This window comes from Rana temporaria, chromosome 3 (genome assembly GCF_905171775.1).
Source record: "Rana temporaria chromosome 3, aRanTem1.1, whole genome shotgun sequence".
NCBI lineage: Eukaryota > Metazoa > Chordata > Amphibia > Anura > Ranidae > Rana > Rana temporaria.
Genome location: NC_053491.1, coordinates 419,754,341 through 419,768,387, shown reverse-complemented (window position 1 = coordinate 419,768,387; position 14,047 = coordinate 419,754,341). Strand labels below are relative to the sequence as shown.

Here is a 14,047-nt window from a genome sequence, read left to right as displayed (position 1 = left end):
TAACTTTAGGCTGCCTAAGGCCTTACGGAAACGGCGTAAAGCGACTGCGGCAGCTGGGCGTACGTTCGTGAATCGACGTAGAAACTAATTTACATATTCTACGCCGGCCGCAATGGAAGCGCCACCTAGCGGCCATCCGAAAAATTGCAATCTAAGATAGGACGGCGCAAGCCGTCCTATCTTAGATATGTTTAAGCGTATCTCTGTTTGAGCATACGCTTAAACATAGGTCGGCGTAGATTCTACTGATAAGTCGGCCTAACTCTACCTGAATCTACCTAATAGTGACTACGTGTCACAGAATTTAAGGACATAAATGTGTGGGGAACTTTACAACCTATATTTACAAATTTCAAGATTGTACAGATTACTATAAGGAGGCTAGCAATTATTGAAATTATTGGATATGAATATGTGATTTTTACATTTTTACCATAGGCCTCACTTTAAGTTAATAATGAAGCAAGCTTTCAGGAGGTCTTAGATTCCTTCATCAGAGCTGAAATGTATAATGCCTGAAGAAGGGGAGCTAAGACATCCAGAAAACTTGAATTGTTAACCAGGTGCCGCTCGACCACAGTATATTTACTGCGACAGGGCAGCATGGGCAGGCTGGATAACATATATGTACATCATCTAGAAAAGGGGTGCGCATGCGCCGCTCCCACGACTGTTGTGTCCATCAGACACAGCTGATTGCATCTTCTGGCACCCAGCTGCTTTGAGCAGCTGGGGGATCATGTGATCACTATGCGATCACATGATCACAATGTCAACAAAGCTGTTATGGACGAATTTCATTTATAAATAGCTGTGATTCCTATAGTGATGCTTGGCCCATAGCTATCACATTGTACCTGCGCCAATCACAGCACCCTGTACCATTGTGATAGCTGTAGGCCAATGACAGCATACAATAGTAATCACAGCTGATATAAAGGTAGCACATTCCTGACCGTTCAAAACATTACTGTTACAGTGATCATCACTGTACACTGTAACAGCAATCAAAGTGTAAAAAAATAAAAATCTCTGATCATCGTACTACATTGTCACTATGGTGACACTGAACTACTGTTTTTTTTTTATTATTGAATAAAAAATGATTTAGTTTATTAATTATTAAAAATTATTAATTATAATTTTTTTAACATACTGTCAAAAGTCAGCATCCCTGATCTCTGCCACATCTAGTCATATGATGATACTGTACTGCACCGATGACACTATGTACATTTGGCCTAAAATTATTAAGACATTTGATGTTATTGGATGTTTTATAACAGGTAGAAAATATTTGTTTTTTTTCAACATTTTTTTTTTTTTTATACAGAGGAGAAAATAATTATTTGATCCCCTGTAGATTTTGTAAGTATGCCCACTTAGAAAGAAATGAAGGGTCTATAATTGTTATCAAATGTGTATTTTAAATGCTAGAGACAGAATATCAACCCAAAAAAAAAAAAAACACATGCTATAAATGTTATATATTGAATTGCAGTTCAGTGAGTAAAAGAAGTATTTGATCCTCTACCAACCAACAATAATTCTGGCTCCCACAGACTGGTTACGATAAGTACTCATATGTACACAGATTAGTCCTGTCAATTTAAGAAAGCACTCCTGTCGACAACTCGTTATGTGTATGTTCCATTCAAAACTCACCATCATGAGCGTGAACCAAAGAGCTGTCAAAGGACGTCAGGAACAAGACTGTAGACCTGTACAAGGCTGAGATGGGCTATAAGATCATCAGCAAGAAGCTTGGTGAGAAGGAGACAACTGTTGGAGCGGTTATTCGCAGATGGAAGAAATACAAAATAACCATTAATCTCCCTCGGTCTAGAGCTTCATGCAAGATTTACCTCATGGGGTAAATATAATCATGAGAAAAATTAGGGATCAGCCCAGAACTACACGGGAGGAGCTTGTGAATGATCTGAAGGCAGTTGGGACAACAGTCACCAAACAAACCATTGGTAACACAATACGCCACCATGCATTGAAATCCTAAAGCACTCTTTCAAAGTCCCCATCTTCAAGAAGGCACATGTACAGGCCATCTGAAGTTTGCCAATGAACATCTAAATGATTCAGAGAATAATTGGGAGAAAGTGCTGTGGTCAGATGAGACCAAAATTTAGCTCTTTGGCAATAACTTGACTCGCCATGTTTGGAGGAAAAAAATGCTGACTATGGCCCTAAGAACACCATCCCTACAGTCAAGCATAAAGGTGGGAACATTATGCTTTGGGGCTGTTTCTTTGCTAAAGGTACAGGCTGACTTTGCTGCATCGAGGGGACAATGGATGGGGCCATGCATTGTAAAATCTTGAATGAGAACCTTCTTCCCTCAACTAAAACACTAAAGTTGGGTCATGGATGGGTCTGCCAGTATGACAATAACCCAAAACATACTGCCAAGGCAACAAAGGAGTGGTTCAAGAAGAAGCACATTAAGGTCATTGAGTGGCCTAGCCAGTATCCAGACAGTACAGATTGTACAGTTACAATACAATTCAATACAGGAGGGATCAGAGGGCCCTGCTTGTTAGAGGTTACAATCTAGAAGGATGATCAGATGGACAAAATGAAAATACAGTTGTTAGGTGTGGGTAGGATAGGCTTCTCTGAAGAGGAGCGTTTTCAGGGATTGTCTAAAAGCTAATAGAGAGGGAGATAGACAGGCAGATTGGGATAAGGAGTTCCATAGGATTGGAGAAGCTCTGGAAAGGTCCTGTAGATGAGCAGGGGAGGAGGTGATGAGAGAGCTAGAGAGCAGGAGGTCTTGAGAAGAACAAAGAGGAATATTAGGTTGGTATTTTGAGACTAGGTCAGTGATGTAGCTGAGGGCAGAGTTGTGGATGGCTTTGTAGGTAGTTGTTAGTATTTTGACTTAACTTAATTTGTTGGGTGAGCGGGAGCCAGTGGAGGGATTGACAGAGAGGAGAAGCAGAGACAGAGCGGTTGGTAAGGTGGATGAGTCTGGCAGCAGCATTCATGATGGACTGAAGGGGGGATAGAGTATGCAGAGGTAAGCCATTGAGGAGGGAGTTGCAGTAATGGAGGTAAGAGATGACCAGGGAGTGAATTAATAGCTTTGTTGTGTCATTGGTTGGAAAGGGGTGTATTTTGAAGATGTTGTGGAGGTTGAGACGGCAATATTTGGACAGTGATTGAACGTGGGGATTAAAGGAGAGTTCAGAGTCAAGAACTACTCCTAGGACCTTGGCATGTGGGGATGGGCTGATAGTTGTGTCAGCGATTTTGACAGAGAGATCAGGGGAAGAGGCACGTGGGGGGAGGAAAAAATGATAAGTTCCGTTTTGGATAGATTGAGCTTGAGGAAGTGGTGTGACATCCGAACTGATATAACTGATAGTAAATTAATGATATGTGAAGAGACTGATGGAATGGGTTGAGGGGTAGATAAATAGATTTGAGTGTCAACAGCATAGAGATGGTATTGGAAGCTGTGTGAGGCTATCAGTTGACCCAGGGTGGAGGTGTAGATTGAAAATAGGAGAGGTCCAAGAACAGAACCTTGGGGGACCCCAACAGAGAAAAGAAGAGGAGAGGAGGAAGTAGAGTTGTAAGTAACGCTAAAGTTGTGGTTGGATAAGTACAGTAGGTAGAGAACCAGCGAAGAGTACAGTCACGGAGACCAAAGGAGTTCAATTGAGCCTGTGCTCTTGCGGGATTGTGGACCGATGCCGCAGAGAGGCTGTGTTCGAGGCACAGCATGTTATTGCAAGGACTAACAGCATGAGAAGCGTGCCTTAAACAGGGAACATTATGCACATGCACTGGTGACATCCTAGAAGTAAACAGAGACAGATTGCAAGAAAAGTAAGTAGGATAGAATAGATCTATAGACAGTGATTTACACAGTATATGTTGATTTCATAGTAAAATTAAACTTTGGGAGTTGATCAAAATCCCTCCTGAGATGTGTGCAAACCTGGTAACCAACTACAAGAAACATCTTACCTCTGTGCTTGTCAACAAGGGTTTCTCCACCAGGAAGTCATGTTTTGCTTGGTGATCAAATACTTATTTTACTCACTGAACTGCAACTCAACATTTGTATCATGTGTTTTTTCTGGATTGTTGGTTGATATTCTGTCTCTATCATTTAAAATACAGCTATTATAACAATTATAGACACTTCATTTATCTATTTTTTGTAAATGGGCAAACTTCTCCCCACTGTATAGCAAAAAATGAAATGATCAAATACCACCAAAACAAAGCTCAGTTAAAATAGCACAGTGCTGAAGAGCAAAAATGGCCTGGTCATGAAGGAGGTAAAACCTTCTGGAGGTTAAGTGATTAAAAACTTAAGTTAGCTAGTAAAGAGTATCACTTTAACCTCCTTAGCGGTATCCCCGAGCGTGACTCGGGGTGGTTTTTCCATGCTAGACATACACATTACATACAGTATACTGTAATCTTATAGATTACAGGACTGTATGTAAAAAATACACACCCCCCTTGTCCCTAGTGATCTGCCCAGTGTCTTACATGTACTTTTATATAATAAAAACTGTTATTTCTGCCTGCAAACTGTAGATTGTCCATAGCAAACCAAAAGTGTCCCTCTATGTCAAAAGTGATTTTAGAGCAGAAAACAGCGATAATAAATTATAATCACTTGCAGAATTAAGCGATATCGATTTGTGGGGAAATTCGTCATAAAAAAATAAAAGTAATGACCGCGACAATTCTGCAACTGAGCAAATTTCAGTGATTTTGAGTTGATTACATTATTGAATAATTTTTATTATAATTACATTATTATTTGTTATAATTATTTATTATATCATAATTTATCATTTTGGTTTTAAAAAAAAATCATACCCGGGATGCCTACTAGACTCTTGTTTGGTCAGATTTAATACAGGCCTACAGTATAAAACGCCAAATTTCCTTGCAAAATAATTGTACCGCTTTTGGTACGTAATTCCAGACAGAATCATACCGCCAGGGAGGTTAATTCCAAACTTTCTGTATAAATCAATGGCTACCATACGATACACTTAATGTATAAATAAGCCCATATTGCAGCTAGTATAGGGGCATTGATTGCATCCGTTAAACTTGAACTGTCTGTGTATATGGACAACGCATTAAAGAATACTAACAGCTGATTACTATAAGCCCTTGAGATGCATTCATCCTGATCTAAGTAACATTGATCTTTCTGGTAAATGGACGGGTAAATAAATCACTGTACACAGGGGCACAACAGGCACTGAGGAATGGACAAAGAAACATATGCTCTGCCATGGATCTTCTCTAGAATGTTTGCATGGATGATTTATTTAAGTTTTGACTGATATTTGAAGATCAGATTAAAACCCACTGGTCTGGTGTTGCAGAGTGGCTGAATACACATTTAGGAAGTACAGTATATGTTCTAAAATCCCATTATTCACAATTTACTAGTTGTCTAAAACTTTTCTCTTGACCTTCTAGAAAATGCAATACAAGCTTTTGGCAATGGCACAGATGTTGTACATAAACAGAGCCGCCCTAGAACCCCTCACACAACCGTCTCTTCCAGGGCTGAGAGGAGAAACCTTCTGCCAGACAACCAGAGTGACAGCAATACTCTCTATGAGGTCAACCCTGCCATTTGCAACTCTCTCCAGGTAAGAAGCACATGGATCACTGAAGAGATAAGGTAGCAGGTTGACTGATGGATACAAAGGAACTCTGCCTGATTCCTTTTCAACTTGCCTCTACTATTGTATGTAGTCTAGCAGGTCTAAGAGGGCGCCAAATTACGAATCCTTGGGTGTCCAAAGTCTTTATTGTTCACCTGGTTACAACAAGCAGAGCAAAGGAGAGCCACACATTTGTCCTTTGAATTATTACACTTGGATTTCTTAGGTTAATGTCCTTTTGAGGGATCTTCTTTTTTGTGGTGAGATGCCTAATGCAGATCAATTGGGCTCAAGTAATGATTTTGTCCACATTTTAATAACCTGTGAAAATCGATGTCTAGCGCCCCTCTACCACTACCTCTTGGACTATTATAAGCAGACTGCTTTAAAAAAAACTGATGTATGTCACTTTTGGTTACAGGAGATGAAGAATGCCAGCTCTCCGGAACTCACAATCTGTGTTTCTGAGGTACAGTATAATTTTCTTACTTTGTAACAGAAATCACATTGACTTTCATTTTATTTTTTATCAAAGCGTTGCATAGTTATAAAATTAGGAAGATTGATACCCTTCAAGTTTACCGTCCACGACTCCTACAGCGTTGCATAGTTATATAATTAGGAAGATTGATACCCTTCAAGTTTACCGTCCACGACTCCTGAAGCTTTGGTCCAGAGGAAGGCAAATCAAAACCCTCTGGGTTGCTGGTTTTGCCCAGAGATGCTTGCTGTTCACTTGGATTACAGGCTCTCTGGTGCCTTGCTCAGGTTTCCAGCTTTCTGGTGATTTACAGGGGTGCAGTGTCACTCTTGTTGCAAAGCAGGGACCAGGATAACTCATGGAGGAAGGATTCTGCTCTCTCTAACAGCAGCTTCCTGTGGGAAAATGATAGCAGCAAGGGTGGGCTCCCCATTGAGAACAGTCCTCCTTCTCATTCTTCTCATTACCGGCAACTGCTAGGGAGTAAGGGAGGACTAATCCTTTTTTGAGAAAAGCCCTCCATTGAGAACAGTCCCCCAATGAGAACAGTCCTCCTTCTCATTCTTCCCATTACCGGCACCTGCTGGGGAGTGAGGGTGGACCGACCCCTTTCCTGTCTCCTCTTCTCATGTGACATATCATATGACCAGAGATGGAAAGAATAAGGAGAACCTGCCTTCATTCTAAGCTCAACTTCTGAGCTGTCCTTTTTTTCTTTCATCCCAATCACGCAGATGCAGAGGCAGTCCTCCTTGGACTGACACCACTGGCACAGACACATTTTTTATGTTTTTTTTTTTTAATCCTGTTTTTAGATATACTTTAAGCCAGGGGTCTCAAACTAATGGCCCTCCAGCTGTTGCAAAACTACAAGTCCCATGAGGCATTGCAAGGCTGACAGTTACAAGCATGACTTCCACAGGCAGAGGCATTATTAGACTTGTAGTTTTGCACCAACTGGAGGGCCACTAGTTTGAGACCTCTGCTTTAAGCAATAACAAGCTATTGCTATGTCAATAGGCTGATAGGCCAAACTCGTATAATTGTTTGTGTTGCAACAAGATGGTTATTTCTTAAATGTACTGCTCCAGAGCCCAGATTTATACTCCTGTACAGTATGCGAGATGCTGTAGTTTCCATTTATTAGGTCATTAGATTATCTAAATTCTACAAAATTATCTTGGGTCTCATTTAGAATGGGTGTAAAATAAGACTGGGTTTCCCAGTAGCAGGGGATTCCTACTTGAATTCAAAGATGGCAACTGGAAATAAGAGTGTAGTTGCCTTTAGGCTGCTATTCTAAAATAATTTGACAATGAGGACTCTTGTGTTTTAAAAATGTACCCTGTACTCTACATTTATGTTCCTGGATTCTAGAAGACTCATTATAATCTACCTATGTGCATTTACGAATTTTAACTCTTTTGTTTGGTAATCACAGTGCATGTAGTGTGTGCCCTCATTCCATGTTTTATTCTTTTGTTAGTTTGCCTAGTGTGTATTTTACCTCTTTATTCTCTGTTTTCGCTATTGTATGGAGCATTGTATTGTTTACCCATTGTGAGCTGTATACTTCTGTTATTCTGTCCTATTCACTGTTTCACACTGTCATTTTCATTATGTATGTCCCCATTTTGTATTCTGTTCTCTGTAGGCAACCTGTATGCTCTTTCTGTTTTCAAGCTTCTCATTCTGTGATTTTTTACTCTAATTTTGTTCCATAAACCCAATTCTATAGTCCTATTTTATTCCTTGTCCTGGTTCAGCATTTACATCTTCATTCTGCGTCCCTTATAATGTAACATCCGTTACTTTATTCAATTATTCTTTTAAACACCAGTTCTTATCTCTACAGCTTGTCCTTTCTTATGCCGCGTACACACGGTCGTTTTTCGGCATGAAAAAAGAAGACATTTTTCAGCATGTCCAAAAAACAAAGTTTTTCCAACTTCATCATTAAAAACGATGTTGCCCACACACCATCGTTTTAGAAAAATGATAAACAAAGCGTGGTGACGTACAACACGTACGACGGCACTCTGAAGGGGAAGTCATATTCGCCTTTGGGCTGCTTTTAGCTGCTGCTTTTAGCTGATTCCGTGTTAGTAAAAGACGATTCACGCTTTTTTGTCTGTTACAGCGTGATGAATGTGCTTACTCCATTATGAATGGTAGTTTTACCAGAACGAGCGCTCCCGTCTCATAACTCGCTTCTGGGCATGCGCAGGTTTAAAACTTCGTTTTAGCCCACACACGATCATTTTTTACAACCCAAATTTTTTTTTGTCGTTTTCCAGAAGCCGAAAAACAATGTGAACTCCACACACAATGATTTTAAATGACGTTTTTAAAAATGTCATTTTTTTTCATGCCGAAAAAACGACCGTGTGTACGCAGCATTACATCCTAATTCTGCATTTTACAGCTTCTTTCTGTAGCTAGTAGCAGTCAGTCCCATTAACTGGACTTATTCTGTAATGTTGAAGAGGTTTCTAGCTTCTGCAGTTACTTCTTCAGTTCCAACGAGTGTCAGGAAAATACCCCAACATTTATATCCATAGAGGTGGCACAGACACCTTTATAATAATAGTAAAATTAATAATAATTAATAATAAAAAATAAATTATATCATATTTATGATTATGTTACCGAATTTACAGTATATAGCACCAACAGTTGTGCAGTTCTTGACATAGCACCTTGGAATCTGTAGATGTTGATTGTCCACAAACAGGACAGGAGGGATGCAAGTTGTGGAATCACCCTATTCTAGTTACATAATTCTATCCTTGTTGTCAGGGAGTCTGCATAGGTGTTAATTCCTCAAATTACATGCTAAAGATGTAAATTGCTGTCATATTATTGAGATAAAGATGATAAAATGGCATTAAGCAGTATGTGGAAGACAGATGATGTTGAAGGCACCCACTCCTGTTCAGGGATGGCTGTTCCAGTTTGATGTAAATGGCCTTTTTCACATCTCATGCAAACCAGTTGTCCTTTCTTTCCAAAATATGAACCTCACTGTTCTAGAAAGAATATCCCTTTTCCATAAGGTGTGGGAAGACTGTTCTGTCTTGACATTGGGGTGGGGGACTGCCACATAATGCTGTTTTAACAATTTGACAATGTAATTCTTTAGCCATGTAAATCGAATATATTGAATTGAATATAATGCCTATGCAGACTTTCTTATATTAAGGATGGGGTTATTTAACCAGACCAGGGTGGTCCCACAACTTTTACACCTTGCATCCTATTCTTGGATGATTAACCTCTACACAGTATATGGTGGATGGATTAAGACTGGGGTCCTCAAACTATGGCCAATGGGCCGCATCCGGTCCACCAGTGTGATTTACCCAGCCTGCGTGTGGACTGCCCCTTTAACATCGCAGCAATTCCCCCTCCCCTCTGCTATCTTTATCACCCAAGATGAGAAACATGACAGGTCCTGACAAAGGGCAGTTTTTTGAGTTAAGATGCGGGTGATTAGTTACTAGGCAGAGGGGCGATCTCAGCAATGAATCACCTGCCTTTCACTTGCAAAATCCCACCCTTTGTCCGAACCCGCCATGCTTTGCGTCTTGTGTGATTAGGATAGCAGGGGGGGGGGGGGGGAGTGATGTGATGTTATAGAAGGGCTGACAATGTTATATCGATGGGGGGAGTCTGTGATGGGGGAGTCTGTGATGGGGGGAGTCTGTGATAGGGGTAATCTGTTATGGGGGATCTGTGATTTGGGGAGTCTGTTATGGGGGGAGACTGTATTGCGGGGAGTCTGTTATGGGGGAGTTTGTGATGGGGGGCTCTGTGATGGGGGAGTTTGTTATGAAGGACTTTGTGATGGAGAGGAGTTTGTGCTGGGGGGCTTTTTGATAGGGGGATTTGTATGTGAAATACTAATAAGTTTATGTTGATTACACTTTTTCTTTAAATATTGTACTGTTATGGGGGGAGTCTGTTATGGGGGGAGTCTGTTATGGGGGGAGTCTGTGATGGGGGAGTCTGTGATAGGGGGAGTCTGTGATAGGGGGAGTCTGTGATGGGGGGATCTGTTATGGGGGGAGTCTATGATGGGGTAGTCTGTGATGGGGGGACTTTGTGATGGGGGGAGTCTGTGATAGCGGGAGTCTGTTATGGGCGAGTTTGTGATGGAGGGACTCTGTGATGGGGAATATCTTTTAGAAAATGAATATGATGAGTAAATCTTGGTCTGTGTTGTGGAAATCACTTGTCCTGTTTTACGTTCTCCTTCTGTTGGTTTGCCACACATTTCCTTACAAATCTTGCCTTTTGTTTTATGCAGTCGCAGCTAAATGCAGACCTTTCACCAGACCTAAGGATATATGAAGATTCGGGTACCACTTGCCACAATACGAGCATTTTCTACATTGGCATCATTCTCTTTCTCACTGCCTTATTCTGACAGTGACACAATGGACATGGAGATCTTCTATTCCCGGATGGTGACACAGACTGACAAAATGTATATAACTTGATCAAACCCTCCACAATGGAGTGCAAGCCGGAGAGCTAATGACAGACAGACACAATGGAGACAAGAAAGACTGATGAAAAACTGAACAATCACCCGCTTGGTTCTAGTAGGGAAAATTCCTGTATATAGATATAAAAGGGGACTGGTGGGCCATTTGTGTGTTTAATATATGTATAAATAGAAAATAAAATGTCAGGCTTATATTATGACTAATGTCTACATGGGCACTGGATGCAGAAGCTCATGCTGTGTAAAAATGCCACCATTTGTCCGGTCAGCACTCTTCTAGCTGAGAGGAGGGGTGACTCCTGGGAAGAACAGAGCAATCATAAAGAGGAAAAATACCTGCAGACACTGCAGTCACGCTAAAGCTGAACTCCAGAAAGATATAAAACCCACAATTTCAATCAGTTATGTGGTCATTAAAAAAAAACATAAAAGGTATTTTTAATCTAAAGGACTCGAACATCGTCTGTTCAACCGTTCGCCGAATTTCAAACATTATGGGCCGTTCACGCCAAATTCGAGTGGCGCGTCACGGCCAATAATTTACTGCGGCATCGCAGTGCATTGCTGGCTGATGATTGGCCAAGCATGCACTATGACCCGCATGCTTTGGCCAATCACAGTGCGGAAAAAAACAGAGAGCCATAATTGGCCAAAGCCAGGGTGGCTTTGGCCAATTATGTCTCAGGGGGTTTAGTACACTCCCCACACTATATAAGGCTGCCTGTGTGGCGGCCTTGTGTAGTGTGTTGCGGTGGTGGTTAAAGACAGACAGAGGGAGAGACAATTGAGTTAGATAGAGCAGGCAGCCGAGTCAGTTAGCTTCAGTTACAGTGTGCAGAGGATATATATGAATCCCAGGTGTTGTATATATATTTATACACTGTATTCAGTTTCGCTAGATCCATTCCTGTTATTCTCTTCATAATATACTAACAGGCAGGCAGCTGATTGTGCTAGCTGCAGTATTTTGACTTAGTGTACTGTGTCATTTGCACAGTGTGCAGCTAAAGCTACCTGAATACAATTGCTGGTGTTCTCATACAAATAAAGGCAGGGACCTGCAGTATTTTGATTTACAGTCCCTGTCTTGTTTGCACCGCCTGTATACTGCTGTTCAGAGTATATAGGGCCTGGGGGCCCCACACCTTTCCTTTTTAGTAATTTGGGTGCGGTCCCATGCCATTTTTCTCAATGATTTTCATCCATATTGCCGGGACCAGACATTACATTAAAGCCGCAAGCAGTTTTGAATAACTTTTTTTCCTATAGAAATGTCATTTTGTGCAGGGACAGTTCTAAACACGGGAAACACATGCCACTTCACAGGCATACTATAGACACCCAGCAGGTACGATATTTAAAGGAATATTTACCATTTTTTTCACTTTAAGCATCATTAAAATCACTGCTCCCGAAAAAACGGCCGTTTTTAAAACTTTTTTTTGCATTGATACACGTCCCCTGGGGCAGGACCCGGGTCCCCAGACCCTTTTTAGTACAATAACTTGCATGTTAGCCTTTAAAATTAGTACTTTTGATTTTGAACATTCAAGTCCCATAGACTTTAATGGGGTTCTAAAGTTTGCGCAAACTTTTGGTCCGTTCGCAGGTTCTGGTGTGAACTGGGAGGGTGTTCGGCTCATCCCTAGTGCATAGATATTAAAAAAGCATTATAAATACCTTTTTCACCTTTTTTATAAGTGATCACATTTCTTCCATTCTCAGCTGCATAGGGAGTTGTGTGTGTGGTTGATGATTGATCATTGATGGAGAGCAGGCTGAGTTCACAGCACAGCTAGAAAACTGACCAAGCTGTACTCTCATGCCTAGAGTAGTCAGTTTTTAATAGAAAAGCAAAGAGACTGGCAGGAACACCAGGGATTTCAAACAAAGGAAGCAATAGAAAGAGGACAGAAAACTTTCTCATACAAGTACATAGTACAGCAGGTACATATCGGGAATATGAAATGTTGGGTTTATATATTCTTTAACTGGTGTCATGAAAAAGCAATGTCATACATGTGGCTATAAAGACTGGTTCCTGGTTACAAGACCGACCAAACAGAATTACTTTTCTTCGCTGTATATATATTGTAGCTCCTTCCTGGAGTTTAGCTTTAATTTTTTACATGGTACAATGTGACTGCCTGTGGTTCAACCCATCAGATCTTCACTAGGCTTTGAGGACGTACTTGGCATATATCAAGCCTTGGTGTTGTGTGCCACTTTTAATGCCTATATGTATAAACCCTAAAAGTCCCTGAAAATAGCATCAATAATGTGCTTTATACAGTATCCAATGGTCAGGTTTTAAATGAGTGATACATCTTAGGGGTTACTGTTCTTTGCACATTGCTCTTTGCCTTGTTAAACATGCTTGACTGAGATGCAATAAAAGGATTATGCTGTAAACAATAAATCAATGGTCAATTGAAGAGCATTATGGGAGAGAGGTTCTGCAGACGTTTAAACTTCAGTCGCAATGTTCTGCAGATACACAGAATCAGCAAAAAAGACTGCCGATGAACAGATTTTCTGTCACTTGATGAAATATTACAAGCGTATTGACCTGCGCTGGACAAACCTAAACAAATCTTATTGCGAAACCCACAGAAACAAATGAATATATTAATTGTAATGGGGGTCTGCAAAATAAGCAAGTAAGCAGCATCCATCAGGAAGCTGACGGGAGATACGTTAGCTGTGGGAAGCGCTGGAGCTCTTGTTCTCTGTTCATAAATATCTTTATATGCCGCCTGCGATCCTGCATTTTTCTTCATTTAACGAATTAAAATGTATTGACCCCAAAGTCTCATTTATTTTATTTGCTGGATAGAAGTGGCATGTCAAAGGATGTCTGGTGTGGGGTGGAGGGAGGGATACAAGAGACAGGAAAATGCAGACATGCACAGAACTACGGACCTCTGGACATAATTGATGGAATGTTTGGAATTCTGCATTGTATGTATTATATATACTTGTCGATTCTGGGAGAAAGAACTATGTGGTCACGTTATGTATTTATGTTTTATACATCCTAAGGCTCCATGCACCAGTGCCGGCCCAAGACATTGTGCTGCCTGGGACCAAGAATGAAATGCTGCCCCCCCCAGAAAAAAAATCACGCCAACCAAAAGGCCCCCACATTCATGATTTTATATTATGATAACTAAAGGGGACCTGTCATGGCTCTATACTTGTATAAAGGAGTATAAAGAGGACCTGTCATTACTCTTTACATGTAAAGGAATATCAAGAGGACCTGTCATGGTTCTATAAATGTATATAGGACTACCGTATAAAGAGTACTTGACATGGCTCTATACATGTATAAAGGAGTATAACAAGGGCCTGTCATGGCTCTATAGATGTATAAAGAGGACCTGT

The 14,047-nt window shown here is 40.7% G+C and overlaps 1 protein-coding gene across 1 annotated transcript in view; it reads left to right on the top strand.

Moving 5' to 3' along the window:
- Positions 1–10,852, top strand: part of GFRA2 (GDNF family receptor alpha 2) — a 136,403-nt gene extending 125,551 nt beyond the window's left edge. Inside the window, exons 7-9 of the mRNA XM_040346133.1 lie at positions 5,479–5,654; positions 6,091–6,138; positions 10,460–10,852. Of these exons, the coding sequence (XP_040202067.1) occupies positions 5,479–5,654; positions 6,091–6,138; positions 10,460–10,579 (344 nt within the window). The 3' untranslated portion in view covers positions 10,580–10,852. The remainder of the gene's footprint in view (positions 1–5,478; positions 5,655–6,090; positions 6,139–10,459) is intronic.
- The last annotated feature ends 3,195 nt before the right edge of the window (positions 10,853–14,047 follow it).